This window comes from Cryptotermes secundus, unplaced genomic scaffold (genome assembly GCF_002891405.2).
Source record: "Cryptotermes secundus unplaced genomic scaffold, Csec_1.0 scaffold400, whole genome shotgun sequence".
Lineage (NCBI taxonomy): Eukaryota > Metazoa > Arthropoda > Insecta > Blattodea > Kalotermitidae > Cryptotermes > Cryptotermes secundus.
In genome coordinates, this window is record NW_019723908.1 from 1,251,735 (window position 1) to 1,279,395 (window position 27,661).

General features: G+C 41.0%; 1 protein-coding gene across 4 annotated transcripts in view; it reads left to right on the forward strand.

Annotated features, from left to right (window-relative positions):
• Window positions 1-27,661, forward strand: part of LOC111862086 (dachshund homolog 2) — a 735,944-nt gene that overhangs the window by 402,579 nt on the left and 305,704 nt on the right. For all 4 annotated transcript variants that reach the window (XM_033750542.1, XM_033750541.1, XM_023847179.2 and 1 more), the window contains 2 exons: window positions 8,617-8,833; window positions 17,585-17,644. In XM_033750542.1, the coding sequence (XP_033606433.1) occupies window positions 8,617-8,833; window positions 17,585-17,644 (277 nt within the window). The remainder of the gene's footprint in view (window positions 1-8,616; window positions 8,834-17,584; window positions 17,645-27,661) is intronic.

Consider the following 27,661-nt stretch of genomic DNA (forward strand, 5'->3'; position numbering starts at 1 on the left):
TAATTTGTTTAACCGGCATGCGCCTCATGACCTGAGCTTTAATCTCTCATCTTGGGATGTGTCATAAACGGACTCTGAGCTCTAAGGTGATGGGTTATAATAGTAAATATGTGTGATGCATTTCGTGACGTATAGATATTGAACGGAACTTGGAAATGCATTAAAATTACTGTATTTAATGCTCGATTGTTCAATATCGTTTTCTATTATCTCAACTGAATGAGGATTTGAAAGATAGAAAGTAATTTTATGAGAACTCACTCGTGGAGCTGAGGCCTTGTTGAGAAGCCGCCAGTTGTGTAGCCACTCAAGAACTTCCCAGCATTTTATGGAACCCGAAGGTTCATCACCGTGTTCACAAGAGCCCTCCACCGGTCCCTATCCAGAGCCAGATCAATCCAATCCATGCCATCCCATCCTACCTCTCTAAGATCCATTTTAATATTGTCCAAATATCAACGTCTTCTTCTTCCTAGTGTCCTCTTTCCTTCTGGCTTTCCCACCAATACCCTATATGAATTCCTCTTCTCCACCTTTCGTGCCACATGCCCTGCCCGTGTCATCCTCCTTCACTTGATCATTCTAATTATACTTGGATAAGAAAACAAGTTATGAAGCTCCTCATTATGAAGTTTTCTCCAAACTCCTGACAGTACTTCTCTCTTTGGTCCAAATATTCTCTTCAACACCCTCAGTCCATCCCCTCTTAATGTTAGAGACCAAGTTTCACACTCATACAGAACCACAGACAAAATTATACTTTTGTATATTCTAATTTTTATGTTTTTGGACAGCAGACGAGAAGACAAAAGGCTCTGGACTGAATGGTAACAAGAATTACCCGAGTTCACTCTCCTCTTAATTTCCTCTTCAATCAGGTTTTATTTGCTATCGTTGTTCCCAAATATCTTAACTGTGCCACATTTTCAAAATCTGTTTCCTATCTTTATGTCATGATTTTGCCCTGCATTTTGGTGACGAGACAGCAACATATACTTAGTTTTCTCTGTGTTTACTTCTATACCAACCTCCTGACATACGTCAATCAAAGTTTGTGTTTTCTTTATGGTATCTACATTATCACCCAGTAGATTCACATCATCAGCATAGACCAACAGCTGATGTGTCCCGTTTAATAGTAAATATGAATGCTTGAAATACGCAACGCCTAAACCAGAGGGTATAGAGCAATAGCTGCGTAACGAGTGAAAGTATTCAGTAGCAAATTATCCAGATATTATCAGAAGTACTTCTCTCTGGTGAAATAATAAAGTAAGGTACTTGTCTTGGGGCCGCGCCATAACTCAAGCGGTTAGTCGCTGACTTCCCACCGCGGCGGCCCGGGTTCGATCCCGGGTCTGGTCAAGTGGGATTTGTGGTGGACAAAGTGGCGCTGGGGCAGATATTCTCCGAGTACTTCGGTTTCCCCTGCCAATCTTCATTCCACCTCGCCCTCACCTATCATCTGGGGCTGGTACAATAGCCCAGAAGTGGCCGCAGTACAAGGGACTTGTCCCACCCCACTAGCAGTAAAAAAAAAGGGTACTTGTCCTGATTGAGCTGACCCACATCGGCTATCGTGATTAAAGTTATTGATTTTACTCAGTTCCTCAAAGAAAACGCACCGTTTTCTTCCAAATTCTTTCCAATTCATACCTCACCAGTCACTCTACCATTCAGCGCTATGAAATTAAAAACTAAAAAGGTTGTAGAGAAATCAATTGAATGTGTCAGTCGGTGAAACACTCAACTGGGCAACCGGACATTCCGACTGTGGACCAAAATTATGTTTGCGCACCATATAAACCGTATTTCAAGTAAACTCGTTTGTTGTTTTTTTTTTGTGTGTCTGTGACTGTGGAGAGGTAAAAGAAGGTGAAACTGCCGGCAGGTTCGAGGTAGTGGGACCCAGCAGGGGGTCTTGTTACCGGGCCGAACCCCCCTCACACGACCCGAACCGGGCTCCGTATTTTATCTTTAGAAATATTTTTTTTCTTTTACTGTTGGGTTCATCACCTATACACAGGCATAACTGCTCTCACGATATCGTACTTGCCTCTATATCAAATTAAATTTGCCCTCAGTTTGGCAAACAATCCTCAAGTACGGCGAAGTATACTTAGAAACAATTACTGGTGCCTCAACTTTCTTTCTGATATTTTATACAGAGAAGCATGCAGTAGCGGAGTTGGTTGAGGCACTGTGTCGCAAGACGGAAAGTCTCGGGTTACATTCCAATGAGGTCATTAGATTTTTATTTGATCTAATCCTTCCAGCCGCACTACGGCCCTTGGGTTGACTCAGCCTCTAACAGAAATGAGTACCAGTAATTTTACTGGAGGTAAAGGCTTGCGCGTAAGGATGACAACTTTACCGCCATATGTGAGCCAATTGTCTAGAAAATGTGGGAGCCTCGACGTCTCACAACCCTGTGGGCCTCCACGGTCTCTTATTTAGTACAGAAATGAGCCAGACGCTGAAGTTGCATGGTTATCTCTTTTGCTCTCTGTTTGGAAAATTCCGGTTTCAGCAGTCTACTGGCCCGGAAACCAGCTCTGTTGACTGAGATTTTCGTCGTTTTTTTCAGTACCTCAGGGCAAATATGGGAGTAGTACATCAAAAGGGGCATTATAATATTCGGGTTCAGTCTTCACACGTTCACGTCGTCTGGCCCATTCAAATTCAGAATGAACTTGAAGGCAGAGTCCTATATACCAGGGATGTCCAAATCCTAAACACTAAGGGGCCTAATCATACCTTAGGTATATACCAGCGGGCCACATTTTATTTTTATTTCAATATTCAGATAGACTGAGGGTGTTTGAGAACAGGTTGTTGAGAATATTTGGACCGAAGAGAGATGAAGTGACAGAAGGTTGGAGAAAACTGCATAATGAGGAGCTTCATAACGTGTACTCTTCTCCAAGTATAATTAGAATGATCAAGTCAAGGAGGGTGACGTGGGCAGGGCATGTAGCACGAATGGAGAGAAGAGGAATGCATATAGGATATTGGTTGGAAAGCCTGAAGGAAGAGACCACTGGGAAGACCAAGGCTTAGGTGGGTGGACAATATTAAAATGGATCTTAGAGAGATAGGATGGGATGTTATGGATTGGATTGATCTGGCTCAGGATAGGGACCAGTGGAGAGCTCTTGTGAACACGGTAATGAACCTTCGGGTTCCATAAAAGGCTGGGAAATTCTTGAGTAGCTGCAGATTTGGCTTCTCCTCAAGAAGGGTTGAGCTCCATAAATAAATAAGTATGGAGATACACGTATCTGCCATGCAACAACCAGACTCTGTTATGCTTGTGTAGCGCCATTAAGGAAAAGTTTTCAAGAATTTTGCGCCCATTTCAACTCTCGTTATTCATTATTTATCGTGAAATTAGCTGGGTATTTCGAAGGAAGTAAGAACTTTTCGAAAATTTCTTCAACAAGATTCGTCGCATCTATTGAAGAAGAAGAAGAGGGTTAATATATATTTGCAAATGTGCTGGCCATATGTGGCTCACGTGCCGCGACTTGGATACCACTGATATTAACAATTCAACAAAACTGGATCATTTAATCCTGGCCTGAGCCAGTCCAATCCAGTCTCAACCTTCGTATCCTATTACAGAAATTTGTTTCATTTTTATCCTGTAATCTACATAAGGGAAATCTGTTTATTCCTTGTCTGACAGCCCCCCTTGCTGTCTCATGTCACAGTTTTTGTGTTCTTTGTCATACTTAAGTGAAATAAAATATTTCAATCTGTTAACTTTTTTGTGATGTTGTTTCCTTAAACGAGTTCTATGACATTCTTGTCGCCAAGATGTTCATAATGAGATGCGAATTTTGCAGTCGTCTTTCTCTGCTCACTTTGAACTAGCAAGGATCATGTTGATGGCTGATTTTATGGTTAATTAAGGTGAACGGGAACGATTTTTTTTTCACTGCTCTATGTTATATGCTTCTAACCTTCAAGTCTGAATGTTTTTCGCTGTTAAAACGCTGTAATAGTTTTTTGTACTTTCTTGGGTTGGGTGAGACTGAGTCCATTTTGTACGTCTGATTAATTGGTTTATTATACCAGCCCCGGATGGTAGATGATAAGTGAGGAGCAGTCGGTGGAATGAGAATTTGTAAGGGAACCGAAGTACTCGGAGAAAACCCGCCCCAATGCCACTTTGTCCACCACAAACCCCATATGACTTTTCCTGGGCTCGAAACCGGGCCGCCGACAACTAACCTCCTGAGTTATTACACGGCCTTGAACTCTGTAACAACGCTTGGTCACCTTATAGACAATGTTGTGGTGCGTTTCCTCCACTCGGCATTTCCTACGAATTTTAATTTGCAGTTGGTCTGCTGTATCATTTGGCAATATGGCGCACACTTGCTTCTTACTGCTGTATCAGGCTGTCTGTCTCAGGTGTTCCCACATGTGGAAGTATCCGCTGTACGTGTAACTTTCAAATTGTGATTTAGCACCACGTCACGAAGGCAGATAAGAGGCGTACAAGCGAAGCCAAGAAACATTCTTAACCTCAGCACTTTGTGGAGATGAGTGACCATTTACGCTTTCTGATTGCATCACCCCAGAAATCGCTGAAGCGACGAAAAACTTGACCCTACCAGCACAATCCTCAGATGTGTATTATTTTAATATTCATCTGCTACATTTTACACACATCCCCAATTAACCGATTAATTATGTTTCAAACTAAATTCATTATTTATCCTGAGAATAAATTCAAGTGCATTGTCTGAGTGAAATTCCGAATTATTGAGCTTTCAGCAGGATATCTACGAGTATATAGTCACGACTGTTCTCTTTTTTCTTTAATGCTAGTAGGGTGAGGCTAAGTCTCTTGCAGGCCGCGCCATAACTCAAGCGGTTAGTCGCTGGCTTCCCACTTGACCAGACCGGGATCGAACCTACGACTCTTCTTTCTATAATAAATTTATGAATCAGAAATTGATGTCTTTCTTTGTATGCAAATGTAAGTGATAATTTTGAAAATCATAACTCAGAAACTGCTAATTTTGGAGTTCTGAAAGTAATGATTTATCGCAACAGTTTATTTTGAAACAAGAAGCCCATTGGAATCATGTTTATGAACAAGATACATCGTTCCTCATTGGGATAGTTAATAAAGCGTTAGGTAAGCTTCGATCTCCCACCCCATTTACTAAAAAGACAGCACAAATAACTCGAAAATCCTCTGAGGCAACTTATGGCGTTATGCGAAGTATACTAAATCCTACAACTAACTTATCTCCCTCAATCTGCATCCAACCCCCCCTTTTCACCCCTCTGTACCATCAGGGTGAGTTTAAAACGCAAAATGAAATGAATGCAATGAGACGCAGACTGATTAAACTGCCGAGGCTCGGGTCTCGGAGTCATCAATCAACGCTGGCTCTCAGCTCCGCGGCAGAGGCCGTGCTTCTGCATACGTTGAGATCTGCCACTGTCCAAACAGGGCCTCCGCATCGCAATTACTCTGCAGCCCCGCTAGGTAAGAAACAGCTGTCGTCGCATACGGGGTGAGGTTCTCACAGCGCTGGTTATGAAGTGCTGTAACTCTACGTGGTTACGTTGAGGAGGAACACGATATTACCATCTTCAGGGTCGAAGAATAAACCGAGCAGGAAATCAGTATAAAACAGGTATCAAGTTGAGCTGAAGAATGAGGCGACACATTTCTTCCGAAACGTCGGTTGATTTTCAACGGACTACAGACTTTTATATCCTAGAACATAGAGCTCTACACAGTTACCATTGCTCTGTATTTTCTTTCTGTGTGTCTAAATTGATTAACTCCATGTAGAAGCTAATAACGCTCTGCTAGTCGCCTTGTCATTTTTTTGGGCCCTGCAGCCCCAATTTGGGCCTAGGCCTACCTCCATGAACTTCTCCGTTCACTTCGGTTTTTCTAGATCTTACACATTCGGTAGAACTTCTTGGGCGGGTGATCAGTTCGTCGCAAGGCCTCTACCTATATACAAACACAGAAAAACACAAACACTAAACCTCCATGCTTTGATTGGGATTCGAACTCACGATCTCGGCTTCCGAGAGAACGAAGACAGTAGCCTTAGACCGCTCGGCTACCGTGACCGGCCAGCCCTTGTCATATGAGCAGCTGCAATTATATTAATTCTTTGAAATTTAGAAATACTTTTCAACTCTGCAAATTTTTATTCACGTAAAGTATGTTCAGGAAATGTACAATTACTTTCTCTGCACGGGTCAGTAATAGAATGAGTAATGAATTGAAAATTGAGCGGAAGGAAGCCTCAGTGCTATATTGTAAGGCCTTTTGCAGCATTTATTTGAACTAGCTGTGAAGAAAGACACGAAGAACATTGCTCACCCTAGTCGTCGGAGAGCTCGAGACTCGAACGCAGGACCTTCCTGTTGCTAACCGTTTTACCGTGACGGTCAGTCAATTAATAGTTAATCAACATGGAGAAAATCGATGTAATCATCATCATCTTCAGGGCAGGCTTTTGTTAGCCTCTTCCGTCTCAAAGACTTTCCTCCCTCTTCTTGCCCGTCCTCTAACATTGCTCCTTCCGTCTTGTTAATAGTGCTTAGTTTTATGAGCCAGTTTTGAAGACTCCACTCTTAAGATGTGATTATGTCATTCGTTTTTAGCCCACTTTCCTAAAGTTGGCTTATATGATTTCCATGCTGTCTGAGTGTCTGTGAATCCGCCCCTGTGGACTTTTGTATGCCTGAAACAATCTATATGAAAATTTGTATGTACACCATGACACCTGAGCCCATCTGAACAGCGTTCTTCATAAATCCCTCCCATCAGTCTATGTTTCTATATATATACCCTTATCGTTCCTAGGCAACAGCTCGGTAAAAACGTTACCATGGCATCGAATACACGCGCAACAATAGAAGAATTATTCGACGCATCTTTTTCTATCCGGCTCATTTCGTAGCAAGGAAAGTAGGTGAAAAGTTCTTCCCAGAATTTTTAGATGTAGTCTTGGATTCTTTATTTTAAGAGTATTGTTGTGTTTAAGCATCCTGTTGCATCAATATAGAAATTATTCAACACAATATATATTTCCGTTACTAATTCAACAAAAGGGTATAGTCAATTCAATTCATTATTCACGACATGTTTCGGCCATGCAGTACAGTACAACAGTTTAGCACAGCGACAGACACCCGACGATGGCCATGTATAGCCGAAACATATCGTGAATAAAGAATTGAAGTACTATAACCTTTTGTTGAATTAGTGACGGAAATATTTATTGTTTGAAATAACTGATCTAGAGCGTACTGTTACGGATGTGATGTAATATGAAATTCGGTTAGAAAATGTGAGAAACACAACTGAATTCTGCTCTCCTTTGAGGGCTATCTGATATTGTGTGATGTCGAACCCAGGCCTATAACGCATGAGTCACCCTGTCACAGTTATAAATCGTGTCTCTAAAACATTTGCATTGGGGAGGGGAGAGGTTTATATACTAGGATTCTTGTTGGCTAATTATCCTGTAGAAAACGATAAATCACAGTTGTGCCCTATCAACTGTTAACTCAGCCAGCCAGCTAGACAACCCTGTGATCTGACAGCGTACAAGGGAAGCTGAGGAAAGTAATGGACTTAGACCTCGCGCCCTTCCTACTTACAAAGTGTCAGGGCAACGAATAGAATAATTATATTGACTTTCAGTCATTGTCTTCTCCAGCCACGAGTAGAAATGAAGAAATTCATGACGTGAACAGCAAATGATTGTTCCACCCACGTCACAGGTGCACAGATTGTTCACGTTTGTAATTACAGGTGTATAGACGTGATTGAACTTTGTGAGAATTTCCATTAGTCATTCTCTGTCAATAGAACCGATTGTTAAGTTAAATATGGCTGTTAAAACATCATGTGACTACATTCTCCGGCTACGTACTCAATTTTTTAAATATATTAACTCTTTCAACATTAAATTATTATACACAAAAAAACTCCGTGGTCTTAGTCCGCAAGCAAACTATACCGACAGAGGGACCTCATCGAGAATCGAACCCTCGACCTTCCGGCTTGAAGCATAGTGCCTCACTCAACTACGCAACCGCCTACCCCTGCGCTCATTTTATAGGATTTTTATCAAATGAAAATGCAGCTCCAAAATTAATGTCTAACCTAATTAATTTTCGGTATTAATATTTATTCCACATCAGATATCGTCATGGCTTTTATCAACTGGTATATGGCAGTAGAATTTGCTTCTTTACAGTAATTATGTCTCCATGATGCAAGTAGAATTACGATACGACATTTTATTTATACAGGATATGAAGATTATACCAAGTAATTCGGTAGTGGAATTTTCTCCACATCGAGGTGTGAATGTTATACTTCCATAACTCGGTAACCGGTCCCTCGTTTGTGAGAACGTGAAGCGCAAAATGAAGATGTGGTTGACTTACTGTTAATATTTGGTTTTGTTTAATTTGCTTGATGCTCTGACGATTTTTTTTGAGGGGGGAGCTTGAACAGTTTGGTTGGGTAGATTTTGAATCCATCAATCAATTAATGGCAATACGGGGAGCACTTGATCTGTTCAGTTGGAATTGATGAATTGTTGTTTGTTGCAGACCCTCCCCGGCTTGAAAAGTCGCCTCTGCTGGCGAACGGCTACAATCATCCACCCACGCACCTGAACCATATGCAGTTCATGCAACTGAACCATCACCCAGCTGCAGCGCACACCGCCATCTTGTCACCTGCGGGAATTCCCCACCATGGGCTGGCGCGCGCAGATGGCTCTATCATCAAGAATCAGGGTATTCCAGGAATGGATGCCATCGCAAGGTGAGTCATCTCCACCATATTTATTTATTATTCATCAACGCTGTCAGTAGCTCAGAATATATAGTGTCAAATGGCAGTATCACTGAACAATGCGTTAGAATAACGTGAAAAGAAGCGGTCGTGTTCTACATCAAGCAATTATCCGGGAATACAGCTGGAGGGATTGAGGAAAATCACGAAAATTATCATTCAAGATAATTCGTGTCACATAGATAATTCGAACCGGCCATCTCCCAAATACTCGTACATGCCATAAACCTTATCGACTGAGCAGTAAGCCTTCCCGACTTAATGATTTCATTGGTTGTTTATTGATCTTCAGTCAGGAAGTACTATGGTTCACAAAAACATTTGTCCTGGATTATTCTTAATTCGTAATATTCTTTACAAGTGCTTAAGCACCACACCGTGGAAGCGTATGGTGGCATGGAGATTAAATATTTTGATGAGTTCTTTAAGGATGCGTAAGTACTCTTCCATGAATGGGTCACGATTTAGGGGTGCGTGACTACAGAAGGGGTATGGATTGGTTCAATGAATTTATTGAACCCTTGAATTTATCGGATTTTCTCTCCGTTCATGTTCGTAGAAATAATTCCTGTTAACAAGTGAGTGTGACGGAGAGTTTCATGGAGGTAGGCCTAGGCCCAAATGAGGGCTGTAGCTCCAATGAAAAAAAAAGTACGTGTGAGATTTGATGGACCCAGAGTCGCTATGGAAGTGGTGACAAAGACGACATTTTAATCCTTTCTACAAAAAAACCAACCATGTTCACCGAACACCATAACCAGTTACGTTACTCACTTAGCTATAGTGATATTTTGTACATGCGTCAGTTCTGGAATTTATTGGTCTATGTCTTCTGAACACTGAACACGACATATGTTTCAGCAACGCTTTGACTACGTTAATTATATTACATATTTAGTAAAGTTAGAATTAAGTTATCGTCTTGCTTTCTTAAACCTCTTAGAAGTTTTAAACTTTTTAAAAAAGCAAGTTGCTTGTGAGATGACTAGCAACTAACATGAGTAAGTAAAGTGATGTGCAACAGGATGCTACGATATGATATTAAAAATGAAGATTTCGAAATCTTATAAGACATATATATATATCTTGACTGTATATATTTTATGTAACAAAATAAATATGAAAACGACGGTAATCCTTCTCTACTGTCCTTACAAGCTCTGCAAGGAGAAGGCTATAATTACTTGAATCTTGGACAATTATATCATCGCTTTATGCACTGCATGTGGAGGGAACCGGCTTTGGCCTCTTTCATGACACAGCCCCATCATGTTCTTTGGGCATTTAGTAAAACCAAGATGGATTGTCAGGATAGGCGATCTATGTCGCGATTCGAAACCAGGACCTTCTGAATGTGAAGCCGGAGTGTTAGACACTTCATCATTGTCTACTGTTATCACTTCTGACTGAGAGCACATTTATAAAGGTAAATCTAGTGACTTGAGAACGGAGTGAATTCATAGCCTGTCCTGGAACTGACTTCTTCTTGAGATGTCACTCGCTCAGCCACTCAAGAAGTTCCCAGCATTTTACGGAACCTGAAACTTCATTTTCATGTACAGAAGGACCCGCCAATAGTCCCTGTTCTGAGCAGATGAATCCAGGTCTCTAGGAACCTTCTTAATATTATCCACACACCTACATCAAGTTGTTTCTGGTGTCCTCTTTCCTTCAGGTTTTCGCACGAAAATCCTATCTCCATTCCTCTTCGCTTTCATACGTGCTATCTCATCCTCTTTTGCTTTTCATTGTAATTATATTTGGCGAAGGGTACACATTTTGAAGCTCCTCATTACGTATTTTTCTCCAGGCTCATATTGTTTCAATCCACTTAGGTCCAAATATTTTTCTCAATATCCTGTCCACAAATATTCTACATATTTATACCTGCCTTAATGTTAGAGACCAAGTTTCACACCCATTCTAAATTGAAGGGAGAGCTATAGTTTTGTGTATTTTAATTTTTTCTTTTTTAGACAACGGAGGAGAAGACAAGTGTTATAGAAAAGATTGCCAGGATTCGATTTGCTCTTAATTTCCTCTGAATTAGTCTGAATGACAACAATAGAAAAATAAGTTTACAGTAACTTCTTACAGAGACAAATTGCAAGGTGCGTGTAAATGGTGTTTAGGGGACTTAAGTGGAGGTTTCATGTTTTGTGGGGCAAAAGTCTCTGACCTTTGTTGGCACGATGTGAGGACATGTGATTAGTAAAAGGCCAGTCTCAAGCAAAACCTCTTCACCTTTCTATGGCTTTAATGCTATTTAATCGGATTACGACAACTCGGACGAAAGAAAATTCTTCTGGCCTCCATAAGAGAAAAGTCTTCATAAATTTTCACAGCTTAGTCTGTAAACTTGGAAAAATTATTGTCTCTCTGCACTTGTTTCTTCTTGATGTTTATGGCATATGTTAACAATATATAAAGAAATACATCTATATAAAATAAAATGTGGCAAATTAAGGCGTTTGACGTTCAACAGCGCCTGTTATTATCGAAGTGTACAGCGCCGATTATGGGGTGATGCACGAATATTGGTTTGCTGGAATGAGATTTGGCAGGGGAAATCAAAGCACTCGGAGAAAACCCTTCTAATTCCCACGTTGTCCACTATAAGTCTCACACGACGTGGCCTGTAATCGAACCCTGGTAACCGCTGTGGGAATCCGGAGCATGACAGCTTTAACTATGGCATTGCTCGTGGAGAACAATGAAGTGACGAAATAAGAGGCGAAACTTACATTGAAGTGTCTGTTAATGCGAGTTCGAAACTTCTATATAGAAGTGAAATTTCGGATTAAAAAAAAGCGTCAGTGAAGTGCATGGAAGAGAAATTAAAGGAGCACGAAACATACGAAAGGAAGAACACGTTTATGGTCTTCTAGTTCTTCTTTTCTTTGTCCTCCTGCCAAATCCTCTTTGTTGGTCATCCGGATACGGAGCGCCTCTGTGGTCTAGTGGTGAAAGTTCCTGGTTACAGATCCAGAGGTCCCGGGGCTACCAAATTTTATGAAAAGTCTGGAACGGGGTCCACTCAGCCTCGTGACGAAAATTGAGGAGCAATTTTAAGGAAACAGTGGCATCGGTCTAGAATTCGTTGCGCTGACAACGCGACACCCTCTGTCCGCTAAAGTTGGCACTAACTTCGCCGACAAGCGGCCGTCGCTCGGTCGGTATAGTTCGCTTGCGGACTAAAAGCATGGAGTTTTTTTTTATACAGATATACAGAGTTATTCCACTTTCAGAATTTGAAAGAGGTAAGACCTTTACCGAATGCCCAAGTAACAGCTCATAGCACCAATGGTACTGACGCAAAATCCTGAAACATCGGAATTTGTCGACAGGTTTCTGCATTCGGGAATTTAGTTGTAAATGTAAACAGTACGCAGAAATGTAGACAGCCGGAATTAGGAAAAGAAAATAATTGTAAAGAGAAGTGGAAGTGCGAAGGTCCAAAAGCGGAAGGCCAGATCAGTTTTGAAATTCGCAACTTTTGAAAGCTGCTGTATAGCACCAAATCCTTGAGCTCGGTACAGGGCCTATCCTGGAGCCCCCCACCCCTCCGCAATCTGCTTTGGAAGCATACAGCATGTGTTGGATAGGCTGTTCTGATGAATGGTCACGGCGTTCCAGAGCCTAAGAAGAACCTTTTGTGCGGAGAAACCCATCCATAATGCTCGTCTTTGTGGCAGATAGTGTGGGTGGGGGAGGGGAGTACCCTGATCTGCAGAGGAGCCGTGAGATTAGCGGCGAATTCGTAGTCATACATCATATACTGATGCTTCTTTCAAAAAGAGACGAAGAAATTTTAAGAAAATTTCATATTGCGAACACAATAGTGTTAGGCAGGCTGGGGGAAGAAGTTCTTTAGGAAATAAAAAAAGTAAATGTCTGCCTCCCTACATGTTGTTTTATGATAAGATTTGAAGAGATGTCGCCCCCACTAACTGATGACGTTTTAAATACTTTCTAACCGAAATTTTTGCCTACGCTTTTCTTTCCTTTCTTCCTTCCTTCCTTCCGTCGGTCTATCAAAACCCGGGATAGCTCAGTCAGTATACTGACGGTCCATGGACTAGGCGGCCGCCCTTCGATTCCTGGCAGGTGTAAGAAATATGTCTCTTCTCCACAGCCTCCACAGCGGCTGTTGGGCACACCCAGCTTTGTATCCAAAGGGCACAAGAGGCTCTTTACTCCGGTATAAAGCGGCCGGGACGCGAAGTTGACGGCTCACCCCCACCTAGTGCCGGGGGCAAGATTGGTGGAGATATATCTCCACTCCCCGATACTGCTTCATAGAGTGTTACTCTATTAATCCGGCACACGGTAAACCTCTGCGTTTTTCTTATTTTTCCTCTCTTCAGTATTTCTCTTTTTCTTCTTCTTCTTCCTTCAGATCCTCTCTCTGACAATAGATCAGAATGCATACTTTTCCTGAGTGACGGCTTAGTTTGGTAGTAAGTAAGCATACATGATCGAAATAATATATCAGTAGAATCTGCACTGTAAAATCCCGAAATAAGCCGTTGCTGTAAGTCTACATTCGGTTCGATGAGAACATCACGCATTCTTTGAAGAGTATGCCACAATAATGCATATACAGGAAGGTGCATCCTCTCTCTGAAAGCACGTGTATTTAAATTAAACTTGTGAAAGTTCTACTCCGCAAAGATGTTACGTGAATATTATACAGGGTATTTCCTATCTTTCTCTAACTTTGATTGAAGTACAATCGGATTTTATCAGTTTTCTCAGCAATGGTTCATTGTACAAAAATAAAATACTTAAAATAGGCGTGTAGAACTAATTTGTTTTTGTAAGATTTGAGGTTTCCACGGCGGTGACTATGAAGAAAGCAGTCTTCTGGGATGTGGCGCCATGAAGATGTGGTGTTAACCGACGTTTCGGAGGAACGTATCGCCTCCATCTTCAGGGTAGAAGGAAATATAAGAAATCCGCAAGCGAGGAGACCGTGAGAACCGGTACAAGTAGTCTGCTTGTTTATTATTCTTGATTCTACTGAGTGTGATGTCTTCAGTAGCGGGTTTATGTTTAACTGATATGAGCACTGGAACCAGTTAGACTTTCGAAACTGTAAAAATGGCGTTTGGAAATGGGCCGAATTTTACTTCACTGAAGTCCAGTTTTTCGTTCTTTTTTCGCTGGGTGCAAGCTACAGCCGATTCCGGGCTGTACAGTTCTGAATACTTCTGAGAGTGTGGTATTCTGGCTTACAACTCTCTGTAACTTGGGAAAAATCCGACGTTTCGGAGGAATTTTTTGCCTACCCTTATATTTTCGAAAACCAAACTTCGCAGTTGCCTCTGGCTTCTTGCTTTTATCTTACTTGGAATAATCTTCAACCCTAAAAGTAGTGGCCATATTTTCCTCCGAAACGTCTGATTTTAAAATTACTGTATAGCGTTATATCCCAGAAGATAAAATATCTTTAAAACATACGAAATTTGTGTGGTCCCCCAGAGGTATAACGTTCTTTCTGAATTTCATGAAAGTTGGTGATTTGTTTCCGGTATAGAAAACCGAGATTAACGGCCTTGGGGATCCGTTGCGCTGACCACGCTACACCCTCTATCCTCTAAAGTTGGCACCAACTTTGCCGACAAGCGCCGGTCGCTCGGTGGATATAGTTCGTTTGCGGACTATAAGCCACGGAGTTTGTTGGAAGTTGAACGGGATGCAGTAATATATACGGACAACTTGGTATTCTATAAGCCTTGATTTTATATCGAATACCAATTATATTTAATATCATCATCGTCGTCAGTATCACTGGACAAGGAAGATGCAGAGCAACCGGTAAATATATGGCCTAAATATATTCCTATGTCGAAGGGTTTGGGTTATTGAAATTTGGGTGGTTTAAGGGGGCAGATGTTTGGAGGGGGCAGTGTTTAACATCCCCAAGGAAAAAGCGAGCAGCAGCAGCAGGCAAGGAGGCGCAGGCAGTCACCTCGGTTGCTTCTGCTAGTGGATTAATCATTCAGTTTCTTTTCTCACGGATTCTGACATTTTACATACCGCCTACCCTCTCTTTCCTACTCATCCCTTTCCCATATAATCCTTCTTATGAAAGATTTGCATTTTAATTAAAAGCAAAGTGATGAAATGATAATCAACTAGCACGCGCGAGAAGGGCCTCTTTTTCTTTTTTACTCCTCACCCTCTACTCCGTCTGAAGGTTTCTCTTCTCGGATCTGGAGAGAACGGGTTGTGGTAGTTGGGGGTGCTCTTCTGTTCGGAATTAAAGCACATCAGGCTCCCGGATGGTACAGGTAGAGAGGTTCCATGTATGATCTATTGGCATCCTCTATCACGTTTCTATTCATTATACTGCAGAAGAGAAGAAATGCAGCAAAAATTCATACTATAAAATTAGTTTCTTATTTGGTGTTCCTTTTGACATGCAGGAGAAGTTTTCGGCCATTTCTGTAATGTGATCGTCTAGCTGAACTGTGTATCCCTTTGTAGATTTTCCTTACTCCTCTCTTTCTTGCAAACATTTAATCTATTTTCGAATATTGTGTAACATTTCGTAATATGCTGGTGTTTTCTCCTGCGAAGAGGGAATGTTAGAACTTAGAAGAATCCAAAAACACTATGACTACCCCTTGTCGTCTGTCCTCGGCTGCCTATGAAGTATATTCCAGCTGTCAGCAGCAGACTACACCGAAGCCGCCCACTCAGTCAGCAACCTCAAGATGCATGACGTCATGGCGAGAATTCGCTGACATATCCCAGAAGACTGCTTTCTTCATAGTCACCGCCGTGAAAGCCTCAAATCTTACATTGTAGACCTAAACAGTCAAATCAGCGCTGAGGGGGTTAAACATTGGCTTATAACCGCGCATGCGCTACTTTAGTACCCGGTGACTCTATGTGAGATTCGTGGTGAACGAAGTGGCACTACAGTACATTATTCTCAGAGTTTCTTCGGTTTTCCACAATGAATCGCCACTCCGCGGCTCCTCCATACATACTTATCACCACCGTCGTCAGATAACCCTGATCAAGAACCATACGTGTCTTGCTCGGCCTCGGACCCCACACTTCGCTGCTTAATGAGTGACGAAATTAAGTTTCTTTTTATAAGCCTACGTGTCCTTTACTGGGTACGCGGTAGCGTAGTTGGTTGAGGCATTATGTTACAAGCCGGAAGGTCGTGGGTTCGAGTACCGATGAGGTAGATTTTTTGTCAATTTACGTAATCTTTCCAACCGCACTTTGGCCCTGCTGTCGACTTAGCCTTTAACAGAAATGAGTACCCGGGATGGTCCTTGGAGGGTAAAGGGCGGCCGGTGGGTAAGGGTGACAACCTTACAGCGATCTGTCAGCCGATTGTCTAGAGAAAATATGGGAGCCTTGACGTCTCACAACCCTATGGGCCTTCGCGGCCTGTTAAAAGGATACTTTTACCTTTAACATATAATGTACTATAATTATGAATATTTAGTAAACTGTGTTCGATGGAAATATAGATTTGCGAGTTTGAGCATCGGAGAAAATTTATGGCTTACAAATTTAACTATTTTATGTGCACACTGTGTACAATCGATATATATTATCCCCAGTTTTCTTACATATTTTAAACCCATTGCACTTCACGTGTTGTAGGAACAAAGCATGTCTCGCATGGGGACTTGAGTAAACTGCCAGTCAAAACTTCTCCGACAATGTAACAGGCCTGTGATTACAAGTCTATTTATTTTGTTCTGACCCCCNTGGACGGGTGGTCAGCTCGTCGCTAGGCCTCTACCTGTACACAAACACAGAAAAATGCACACACACAAACTAAACATCCATGCCCCGAGTGGGATTTGAACCCACAATCCCGGTTTCCAGGCGAGCGAAGACAGTACATGCCTTAGACCGCTGGGCTACCATCACCGGCTATACTTTCTATTACTATGCAGCAAAATAAAATAGCAGAAAAATCGTTATAATCTCTCTCTTTGAGAGATACTATGTAAAATGTTTCCTTTGCAGCACCAACATCTTCCGTGATTGGTGTTCTTCATTCGTAATATTTCCGCAAGAAATTTTCTGCGGTGGAGACGTCGATTGGTCTTCTATTCATTGCATTTCTCGTTACATTTTGTCAAGCGAGATGGCAAGGTTGAAGGAGGGAAAGTAGAAAGGAAACGAATCAATCAAAATTCAGATCATCTCCTCATTTCGAATTTGTTCTTAGCAGCTGTAGGGTTTCTTTATCAAAAACCGCAATACCACACAACTTGTACGATTGGCAGTTTCTTGGGAAAGAGAAGGGGGAAAAAATGTAATCAAAAGCCAAGAAGATATTAACAGTATATTCTTATTACGTATATCTTCAAAGGATTTCATTTCCATTTCAAACTTAGCGTATTATAAAAATCAATGCTATATTTTAATTAACTAGGCTTTATTATAATATGAACGTAAATGGAGAGGACAAGAGACATAACCTCATTTTATATATATCGTGGTTGCTTTTACTTAACTGCACATTTTATGATGCGGTGTAGAACCTGACCAAAAAACAAGAGCTACGAAGTATCAATTGAATATCCTTAACGCTATTTAACTTAACAGTTCCAGTTTTTCTTGAATCTATAAAATGAATGTTATAATTTTGATCATTTCATTGTAACAAATTTTCATATGTTTTTGTATCGTCATAAAATGACAAGTTTTACATGCATATATATATTTCCATTACAGATCCGGTATTTGGGAAAATTGCCGTGCGGCATATGAAGACATCGTTAAGCATCTTGAAAGGTAAGAAACTGCACACACCTGGCAAATAAACAACTTGACTCTGTGAAGAGAAGCATGAGAGCAATAAGAGTTTTATACTCTCACTAATAGTGAGTGTGGTCTGATCGATTCTCCAAAAGTCGCGATTGAGCGGGCAGAATTTTGCTTGGTATCTTGGCCATCACAGGTTAAGGGCGGATATCCAAAGTGAGGTTTGTCAGGGCTTTTCCTTAGTCCGTCCAGTTAAATGCTAGAATAGTACTTCTAATTGGCAGTGACCTCTTCCATCCAGATCATTTCAAAAATATTATTCACTTCGCCTCTATATACGTAGTCTGGACCACTAATTGTGTCGTTAAGTAAACTGCAATAAATATGTATGTAAATAAAGTATATGCCTTTCAAAGCTTTTGTCGAAACAGGCAAACGCCGCTGAAAATCATTTTCCGGAAATCTTCTAATGTCACATTGCTTTGAATACCTTCAAATAATTCAAAATCAGACGTTTCCGGGATCATCAGTTTTTTGCTTTAGTGAGCATCAAAGCGTCACTTGGTGTATAAATATAGATTATTTTTTTATTGCTAGTGGGGTGGGATTAAGTCCCGTGTACTGCGGCTGCTTCTCTCTTATTGTACCCGCCCAAGATGATAGGTGAGGGTGATTATGGAGCAATTGGTGGAATGAAGATTGACATAGGAAACCAAAGTACTCGGAGAAAACCTGTCGAGCGCCACTTTGTCAACCACAAACCCCACTCAGCCAGATCAGGGATCGAACCCGGGCCTCAGAGATAGGAAGCCAGCGACTAACCGCTTGAGCTATGGCGCAGCATAAATATAGACTAAGTGTACATTGTATTTAGAAACTTACAACACCATATGGCGACACCATTACAAATTACAGCCACTTAGTGTCTTCCAACACAATCTGACAATTGTAGAGTTAACCATTTACTTCAAGGTCTGCACGCACAGAGAACTATTCGACGTTCAGTACAACAAAAACAAAACAAAATATGTGGCTTGAGTCCGCAGGTGAACTATACCGACCGAGTCACCGCCGCTTATCGGCGAAGTAAATGACAACTTTAGCTGATAGAGAGTGTTGCGCGGTCAGCGCGGTGGATCCCCAAGGACGTTAATTTTGATATTCTAGACCGGGGCCGCTGTTTCCTTAAAATAGCTCCTCAATTATCCTCACGAGGCTGAGTGGACCCCATTCCAGACCCACTAATTCTCAGAAAATCTGGTAACACCAGGAATCGAACCCGGAACTCAGGATCTGTAGCCAGGAACTCTGAGCACTACACCTCAGACACTTAACATACATTTAGTTGTAAAAATGTCTTTTAAATATAAACTCAGATATTCCCTTGCATTGTTATACAGGATAATATGTAGGCGTCATTTGTAGATTATGAATTCTGAACTCAACGACGGTATGAATAGAGGAGTCGCCCTTATACCCAGCCCTGTTTATAATGAATCAAGTGACGAAAATTGAGCATCATTTATCTGTAGGCCTCACATCGACCAGTCAGGACATTACAGCACTATTGACCGATTATATTTCAACTATGTGCTTCACCCGCATCTGAGGTTACACGAAGCGGTAAGCTTCTAGAATGTTGTGCAGAAAGTATCCACGCCTTAGCGTTCCCTCAACGAATGTGAAACACTGCTTAGCTGACGGGCTCGAGGAGAGGATGCTGAAGCAGGGAAGTTGGGAATTGAATCCGTAATGACATCCGAATTCATATTTTCTTCGTGCCCTATTTAACAACACTTTCGACTGCTACGATAATAGCATACGAGCCTCGCATTACAGTAAATTGGTTTTAATTTTGAAATGAAGAAGCAGGCTCAAAAGTGATTGGGTGTTTGAAGGTGCATGAAATTGTGATGTAATACATATAAATATAAGAAGGCTTGAAATAATGATATGTATATATAGAGTATAATGACATAAATTTGAAAACAAAATTTGAGTGATGCCTGCATGACAGAACAAAAAAAACTCCTGGCTTTAGTCCGCAAGCGAACTATACCGACCGGGCGACCGCCGCTTGTCGGCGAAGTTAGTGCAAACTTTAGCGGATAGAGGGTGTCACGTGGTCATCGCACCGAATCCCCACGGCCGTTAATCTCAGTTTTCTAGACCGGAGCCGCTATTTCCATTGAAGTAACTTCTCAGTTATCCTCACGAGAGTGAGCGGACCCCGTTCCAGACTCACTACTTCTCAAAAAATCTGGTAACGCCTGAATTACTGCTGACAAATATACTGTTTTATTGTCTAATAAAATCTCTGTCTTCTCTTAGATGTTAATTCCATTCATGTGTTTACGTTTAAAACAAAAGGTTACAGTTAACTGTAACAAATCCTTCTGCAAAACCACTGTTAGTTGGGGGCAAGTGAAATAAACTGGAGAACGAAAGGGTTTGCTAGAGGTCTCTGATGTCGTTGATTCGCATTGCGACAGTGATTTGTCGCGTTGTCGGATCTTGTTACGTCGGCAGAGCGTTAGGAGACTTGTGGAGGAAGGGGTTTTAACCACCCACTAACCTACCCTCCTTTTTCGGGGTGTATGCTCCGGAGTAGCGTGACAAGTCCATAAACCATGTTTCCGGGTGGCCACACATTGCAGCGGCATTGCATGTAACTCATTTTAAGGCTGTTGTAACTAAGCGTTGTGGCTGATTATCCAATGTTAAGCCTCTGCTTAGGATCCGGCAGCAGATTTCCCATTGAAAAATAGACGCGACGCGTTTTCGTGGCGAAGTAGCAAGAAAATCCTTGTATTTGATATGTTACTTATTGTTATTAGCCCTTTTAGTGAAATGCAAAGATAACAACTCAGACATAACATCAAAATTAATCTCGTATTTTTGAAGTTCCTATTTCTAAGGCGTGCATCAACACGGTATAATTAGATTATGAACAATATGTAACATAGTAAACACCTGACAGAAAGTAAAGAGGATAAGTAAGTAAGAAAGTCAAGTAAAGCTATCCCTGTAACAGGCCGTGGAGGCCCATAGGATTGTGAGATGTTGAGGTTCCCACATTTTCTAGACAATCGGCTCATAGATGGCAGTGAGGTTGTCAGCCTTACGCGTCGGCTGCCCTTTGCCCCCAGGAAGATTCCTGGTACTAATTTCTGTTAGAGACTGAGTCGACCACTGGGCTATAGTGAGGCTGGAAGGATTAGGTAAGTTGAAAAAATCCACCTCATCGGGATTCGATCCCGCGACCTTCCGGCTTGTAGCACAGTGCCTCAACCAACTACGCTACCGCGTGCCTCCAAGAAGGAGGATATAGTGCCAAAATTAATTATGTATGGGTTCATAATTTGTGTCTGTCCCTGGCATAATTCCAAAACGTCTCGATGAAAATAAGACACACCTACAGATATGACAGCATTCGCAGGGCGTTTATATTGCGTTCACCTTGTACTATAAAAATTTGTAAAGCGGTTTTGTTATTGCACATAATATTGTGAACACTTCACAGATAGGTCTACAAATAAAGTATCCTTGTAACAGGCCATGGAGGCCCATAGGGATGTGAGACGTCGAGGCTACCACGTTTTCTAGAAAATCGGATCACAGATGACGGTGAGGTTCTCAGCCTTAGACGCTGGCAGCCCTTTAACTCTAGGAAGATTCCTGGTACTCATTTCTGTTAGGGGCTGAGTCTACCCCAGGACATAGTGCGACTGGAAAGATTAGGTAAATTAAAATATTCAACGACCTCATCGAAAATCGAACCCGTGACCTTCCGGTTTGTTGGCATAGTGTCTTAGCCGACTACGCTATCATGTGCTCACGACAACCACTATATACTCATGTGTGTATATATATGTTTCATGTACCGTAGGATATGTACAGAAGTAAGTACATCTCTCAAACGGAGATTTAATTTTAACCGGAGTGCATTTGTTTAGGTTCTGTTACAAACAGGCTTTACTGTATCATGAATTGATTGAACTCACGTGACCTCCCAGTTTTGTATAATGTATGACGTCAGCAGGTCCTCCCCCTTTTTAAAAATAAATCTCTAGTCCTGCTATTAATATGGATTAATGTTACCGGGAATCGACGTGTAGTGTAATGTTCGGTGTGCTTGTTTAATGGAGGATATTTGATGTACCTCACTTCACATTAATTTGAACCTTCAGCTTTGGTGACTCGTATTGATTAGGGATGTCAATTCGATTATTTTCAATCTCCACTTTCAGAATGAAGTTGCTAATTATGTGAAACCGAAAGTAAAGGGACAAGTCATATTCTCTTGATTTCTTTTACTGGCATAACATGAGTGGATTAAGGTACTCTATTTTGCACACGTATCCTTTGATATTTTGCTTGCCCCGATTGTGCTGCTGTTCATATCTTGCAGATTACGTAAATGACTCCCACACCACATTTTAAACACAACTAATCTTAAGTGACTGAAATGTTTATTTCTTATCATGCATTTACTTACATCTATTTTAGGTCATTATTCCCCGTGTATTTCTAATAACGTCATGAAACAATATTAACAATTACGGCGTATTTTAACCTCTTCAGAGACATACGAAAGTTTATAAGCTACAGGACCTAAATATTGAATTAATTTTGTTACAATCATATTAAAAGCCAATGAACAAAAGTATGTGAGAACATATATCTATTGTGTTATAGACAATTTTTGCGCCACTTTTCGATGCCTACTTCGGGTATAAAACGTCTCACTTACTGCATTTAACCGTGTAATCTTGCTCAGCCCTGATATATCGGTTAACATGGATCGCTTTATGCATTATGCCAAGTTTATTTACGTTATTATTCCTGGTCAGGTCTCTAGAAGTAGGTCACTATGAAGCCTTATGTGTTAGGAGCAAAGAATTGTGAAAGGCGATTGAAAAATTATCTATATTGTATGTACCACAAGTGGCTCGGAATAGATACATCAAGAAAATAATTAAGTATTGAGTGGATGTCCAGCTCTGATAGCCACCCAGACTAATATACAACAAACGTACGGTTAAAGAAAGCGCAAAATTGTAGATTTACCTCCACCTTCTCGCATTCATTATGGAGTGGCTTTTAGGTGTAGTGTACAGGTGCTGCATGCAAGAAAGAAAAGAACAGGGGATACATACTGAAAGCACGAGGAAAGAAACTACCTAGAACGTGACATCGTTTAGTTTGGTAAAATTTTACAATGTTTCGGAGGAACAAAATGCTTCAGTATTCATGGCAGGCCGGCAGATGAAGCCAGCAAGTTTCTCCGAAACTTCGATAAATTTCAATCACTCACATCTCAGAAGACAATATCACTGATGGATAAAGCGACATTAATGCAAAGTTTGTAGTCATATTTCAAGTAGAGGAACATATTTGAGGCATACGTTTAAGTAGGGAGATTATAATAGAATAAATATTGACCAATAAGTTGTGGAGGTGAGGCTGGACTAAACCGGCTATTTATTGACCAGTTAAATAGTTCTAAACTGCTCGTGAAAGACGTCAGTTGGACGGTTCCTTACTTGAATGGTAGCATATATTTGTGGAAATAACACTACATACTTTAATATTACAGAAGAATTATCTTAGTAAAATATGAAGAGTTTGGCAGTATATAAAGCGGTAGTTAAACGTTAATAGGTTCGTAGGTAGTTTAAGAACACCGTATGAACTAATCTCATTCTATATCGAATGATATGAAATCGCGTTGAATTTGTGAGGATTGGGGAGGATATGCCAACTTTAGTGGACAGAAGGTGTCGCGTGGTCAGCGCAACGAATCCTTACGGTCGTTAATTTCGGTTTTATAGACCGGAACCACTACTTTTCCATTCAAGTAACTCCTCAACTATCCTAACTTGGCTGAGTGGACCCCGTTTCACACCCACTACTTATTAGAAAATCTGGTAGCGCCGGGAATCGAACACAGGACCTCTGGATCTCTAGCCAGGAACTCTGACTACTAGACCCACAGAGGGGGCACTAACTCCGCCGATAAACGGCGGTCGCTCGGACGGTATAATTCGCTTGCGGACTAAAGTCACGGAGTTTGTTTTGGGTAGGATATGGTCGTGGCATATTTCGAAGTAGCTTAGTAACCAGGCATTCGTCTGAATGGATTCAAAAGTCCCAAGGAGATTTTCGCACTAACTGGCAATTGTAAGTCAGCTTATATATAATAAATAATTAAATAAATAAGTAAATAAATAAATAAATAAGTAAATAAGTGTGAGCATGACGTAAATATTAACGTGCAAGTGCTGACGTGCGGAACGCTACAAAGCAGGAGAGGCGCAAGTAAGATCTCTCTCTCTTTTCTCTCTCTCTCTCTCTCTCTCTCTCCCTGTGATCCATATTCCAGTCTATCCTAAATAATCTAAAATTGTATATGACTCAAAAAATATTTGAGGCGCAAGTAAGATCTCTCTCTCTCTCTTTTCTCTCTCTCTCTCTCTCTCTCTCTCCCTGTGANCTAGCCAGGAACTCTGACTACTAGACCCACAGAGGCGGCACTAACTTCACCGATAAACGGCGGTCGCTCGGACGGTATAATTCGCTTGCGGACTAAAGTCACGGAGTTTGTTTTGGGTAGGATATGGTCGTGGCATATTTCGAAGTAGCTTAGTAACCAGGCATTCGTCTGAATGGATTCAAAAGTCCCAAGGAGATTTTCGCACTAACTGGCAATTGTAAGTCAGCTTATATATAATAAATAATTAAATAAATAAGTAAATAAATAAATAAATAAGTAAATAAGTGTGAGCATGACGTAAATATTAACGTGCAAGTGCTGACGTGCGGAACGCTACAAAGCAGGAGAGGCGCAAGTAAGATCTCTCTCTCTTTTCTCTCTCTCTCTCTCTCTCTCCCTGTGATCCGTATTCCAGTCTATCCTAAATAATCTAAAATTGTATATGACTCAAAAAATATTTGAGGCGCAAGTAAGATCTCTCTCTCTCTCTTTTCTCTCTCTCTCTCTCTCTCTCTCTCCCTGTGATCCATATTCCAGTCTATCCTAAATAATCTAAAATTGTATATGACTCAAAAAATATTTATGATGGACACAACACGTTTTAATTTTCGTATTCAGAGTAAATAAGTACACATTGTTCAACTGAGTTCATCTGTGTGACAAAACGTCGTTCAACAACACAATCGGTGTCACAGAAGCTCTCCGAATAGAAGCAAGTAACGTTACCGACAGAGCCAGCTTTCTCGGTTTAGAAGAATAAATATTGAGGATGGTTAATTGGATGAAAATGAAGGTCACATTTTCCACTTCTATTTATAGAAAAATTTCGGCCGAAAATTTTATTTTAATTGTGAACTCTGTTCATCCCTGATGATGGGCCCAAATATTCTTAATGTAAACGGGAATATTTAAAAGGAATGAAAGAATATCTCTTATGAATCTCCGAGACCTTATTTTCATTTCGAATTATATAAAACCATTAGCCACTGTTGTTATTCGGGACCAGCCTACTCCTCTTTCCATATGTGTATATACGTTGTTCTGATCAGGTTCTCCCCCCCCCGTCTCTTATAATGAATTCAGTGAATTCAGTAAGGGTGAGCAGAAGACGTGGTCTTCTGCAGAGCGGAGGCAGTCATTTGTCGGTCAGAATAATCGTTGCTGTGGTCACAAGATTAATTAATTTTCCATTCTAAATTCAAATCAGTGCATTTAGTCATTCAAGCGTTTACTCACTGCCCTGTTCCTCGCTCTTTCTCTCTCTCTGCACTATTCTTGATTATCCCATTCTCTATTTGATTTTAATTGCTTTCATAAGCAAGTCATACCATTGCACTAACACTGTCTGACATTTTCTCTATGACGTACACGCATGAATTATTTTCGTCTCACGAACAATTCGACGTGTAAGACTTGGAGCAAAATTTTACGGATAATCTTAGTTCACTTCAAAATTGATGTTAGCATTACTCATAAAGATGACGGGTTTAAACAATGTGAACCCTTCCGTATTTTCATGAAATCGATTTTCGTTGTATTTTGAGAAGTGATAATGCTATATCACATTTGTGAAGAATTCACAAGCAGGTTAAAGATATGTAATCCGATATTGTTGATCCAGTTTTATCGAATTTGTGAAGTTCACAAAAAATAATAGATCATAATGGCATATTAGAAGTAAAAGTATCCCTGTAAGAAGCCGTGGAGGCCCCTAAGGTTCTCAGACGTCAAGGCCCCCACATTTTCAAAACAATCGACTCGCAGGTAGCGGTGAGTTTGTCAGCCTTGCGCTGTTTAGGGATATTCTTTACTAGTTGAGAGGACTCTTGGCTTCCCAAGAAGGATTCTGCTTTTTAAAAAACAGCTGCTTCCAAAATTTCATATTTTATTCGTATCAAACATAAAGCGAATACGGGTATCGAGTGTTATAGTCTTCTGTATTGTTAAAAAGTACGACCTCAGTAAGGCTGTCATACCTCAGTTCGGACCCATACAGCTTGCTGTCCCCACCCCCAGAATTTCTCACGAATTCACCTTGATGAAAGTCTTCTCCTTACGAAAACAAGAAGTTTTATCAGCCAGTTCAATCCAGTCAGTGGTTTCACACCAGGAATACGCGGTAGCGTAACTATGCTAAAAGCCGGTGGGTCGCAGGTTCGAATCCCGATGAGGTCATTGCATTTTTCAATTGACCTAATATTTTCAGCCGCACTGTGGCCCTGGGGTCAACTCAGCATCTAATAGAAATGAGTACCATGAATCTTTCTGAGAGTTAAACTGCGGCGGGCGGGTAAGGCTGACAACCTTACCGCCATCTGTGAGCCAGTTGTCTAGAGAAAATGTGGGAGCCTCGACGACTCACAACCATATGGGATTTCACGGCCTGTTACAGGGATATTTTTACGTTTTTACACCTTTATATTAAGATGAATGTTTATATACTCTTCATCAACACTTAGAAGTTTAAAATGATTTCTGCATTTAGATTTAATTTCGAATATTTATCATCCCATCCTTTTATATTTAATGACTGCAACAATATTACATGAAGAATGTAACATGTGGTACTCTTTGTTGTGAAGATTTCTGTAGCTACTTCTTCATCCGTGGTCAAAATTATCTCATCAGAACTTTATTTTCAAACACGCTATATATAATCCCCTCCCCAAAACGAATGTCATTTTTAACCAGTAATGAAAAAAATGTCAGAATTTCGACGAACTTTACTACAACACTATTCAAGAAGAAGAGGGAAATCCTTGCATTCATAAAGCTTAATGTTTCTACAAAGAGAGAGACAGATTTCGTAAAGTGTATGACAGTTTTTCTCCCGCACATACATCGCAAAGAAGTTGACCACGGTTATTAATGACAAGCCGAGAAAACGGCATGACGAAACTGTGGAGGGTGTTGATGAAGGAAGAAGCCTTGGGGGATGCTAGATAAGGGATACAGTAATGCTAATGATGGGGGTAGATGACAAGAGTTCGATTACTCTCATATGCTTGCGTTCTGTTCCCCACATTGATAAGCTACTGTCTGATAAACTTTGCTTATATAATGAATGGAATTTTGATGACGGTAGCTTCGTAAGGCGAAACAAGTCTCACAGAATTGATCTGATGTCCCAGGTCAGTGGATATTAAGAAATGTGTCTAGTTCACATTGCTTGAAGATGTACAGTGTCTGTCACAGCAAGACGCAACGATCGCAGATTGCCCTTGCAGCTCTTAGAGTAAAAAGTAAAGCTATCCCTGTAACAGGCCGTGGAGGCCCATAGGGTTATGAGACGTCGAGGCTCCCACATTTTCTAGACAATCGGCTCATAGATGGCGGTGAGGTTGTCAGCCTTACGTGCCGGCCGCGCTTTACTCCCCAGGAAGATTCCTGGTACCCATTTCTGTTAGAGGCTGAGTCGGCCCTAAGGCCAAAGTGGGCTGGAAGGATCAGGTCAATTGAAAAAAAAAGTCACCTCATCGGGATTCGATGCCACGACATTCCGGCATGTAACATAGTGCCTCAACCAGAAGCTACCGCGTGCAACTCTTATT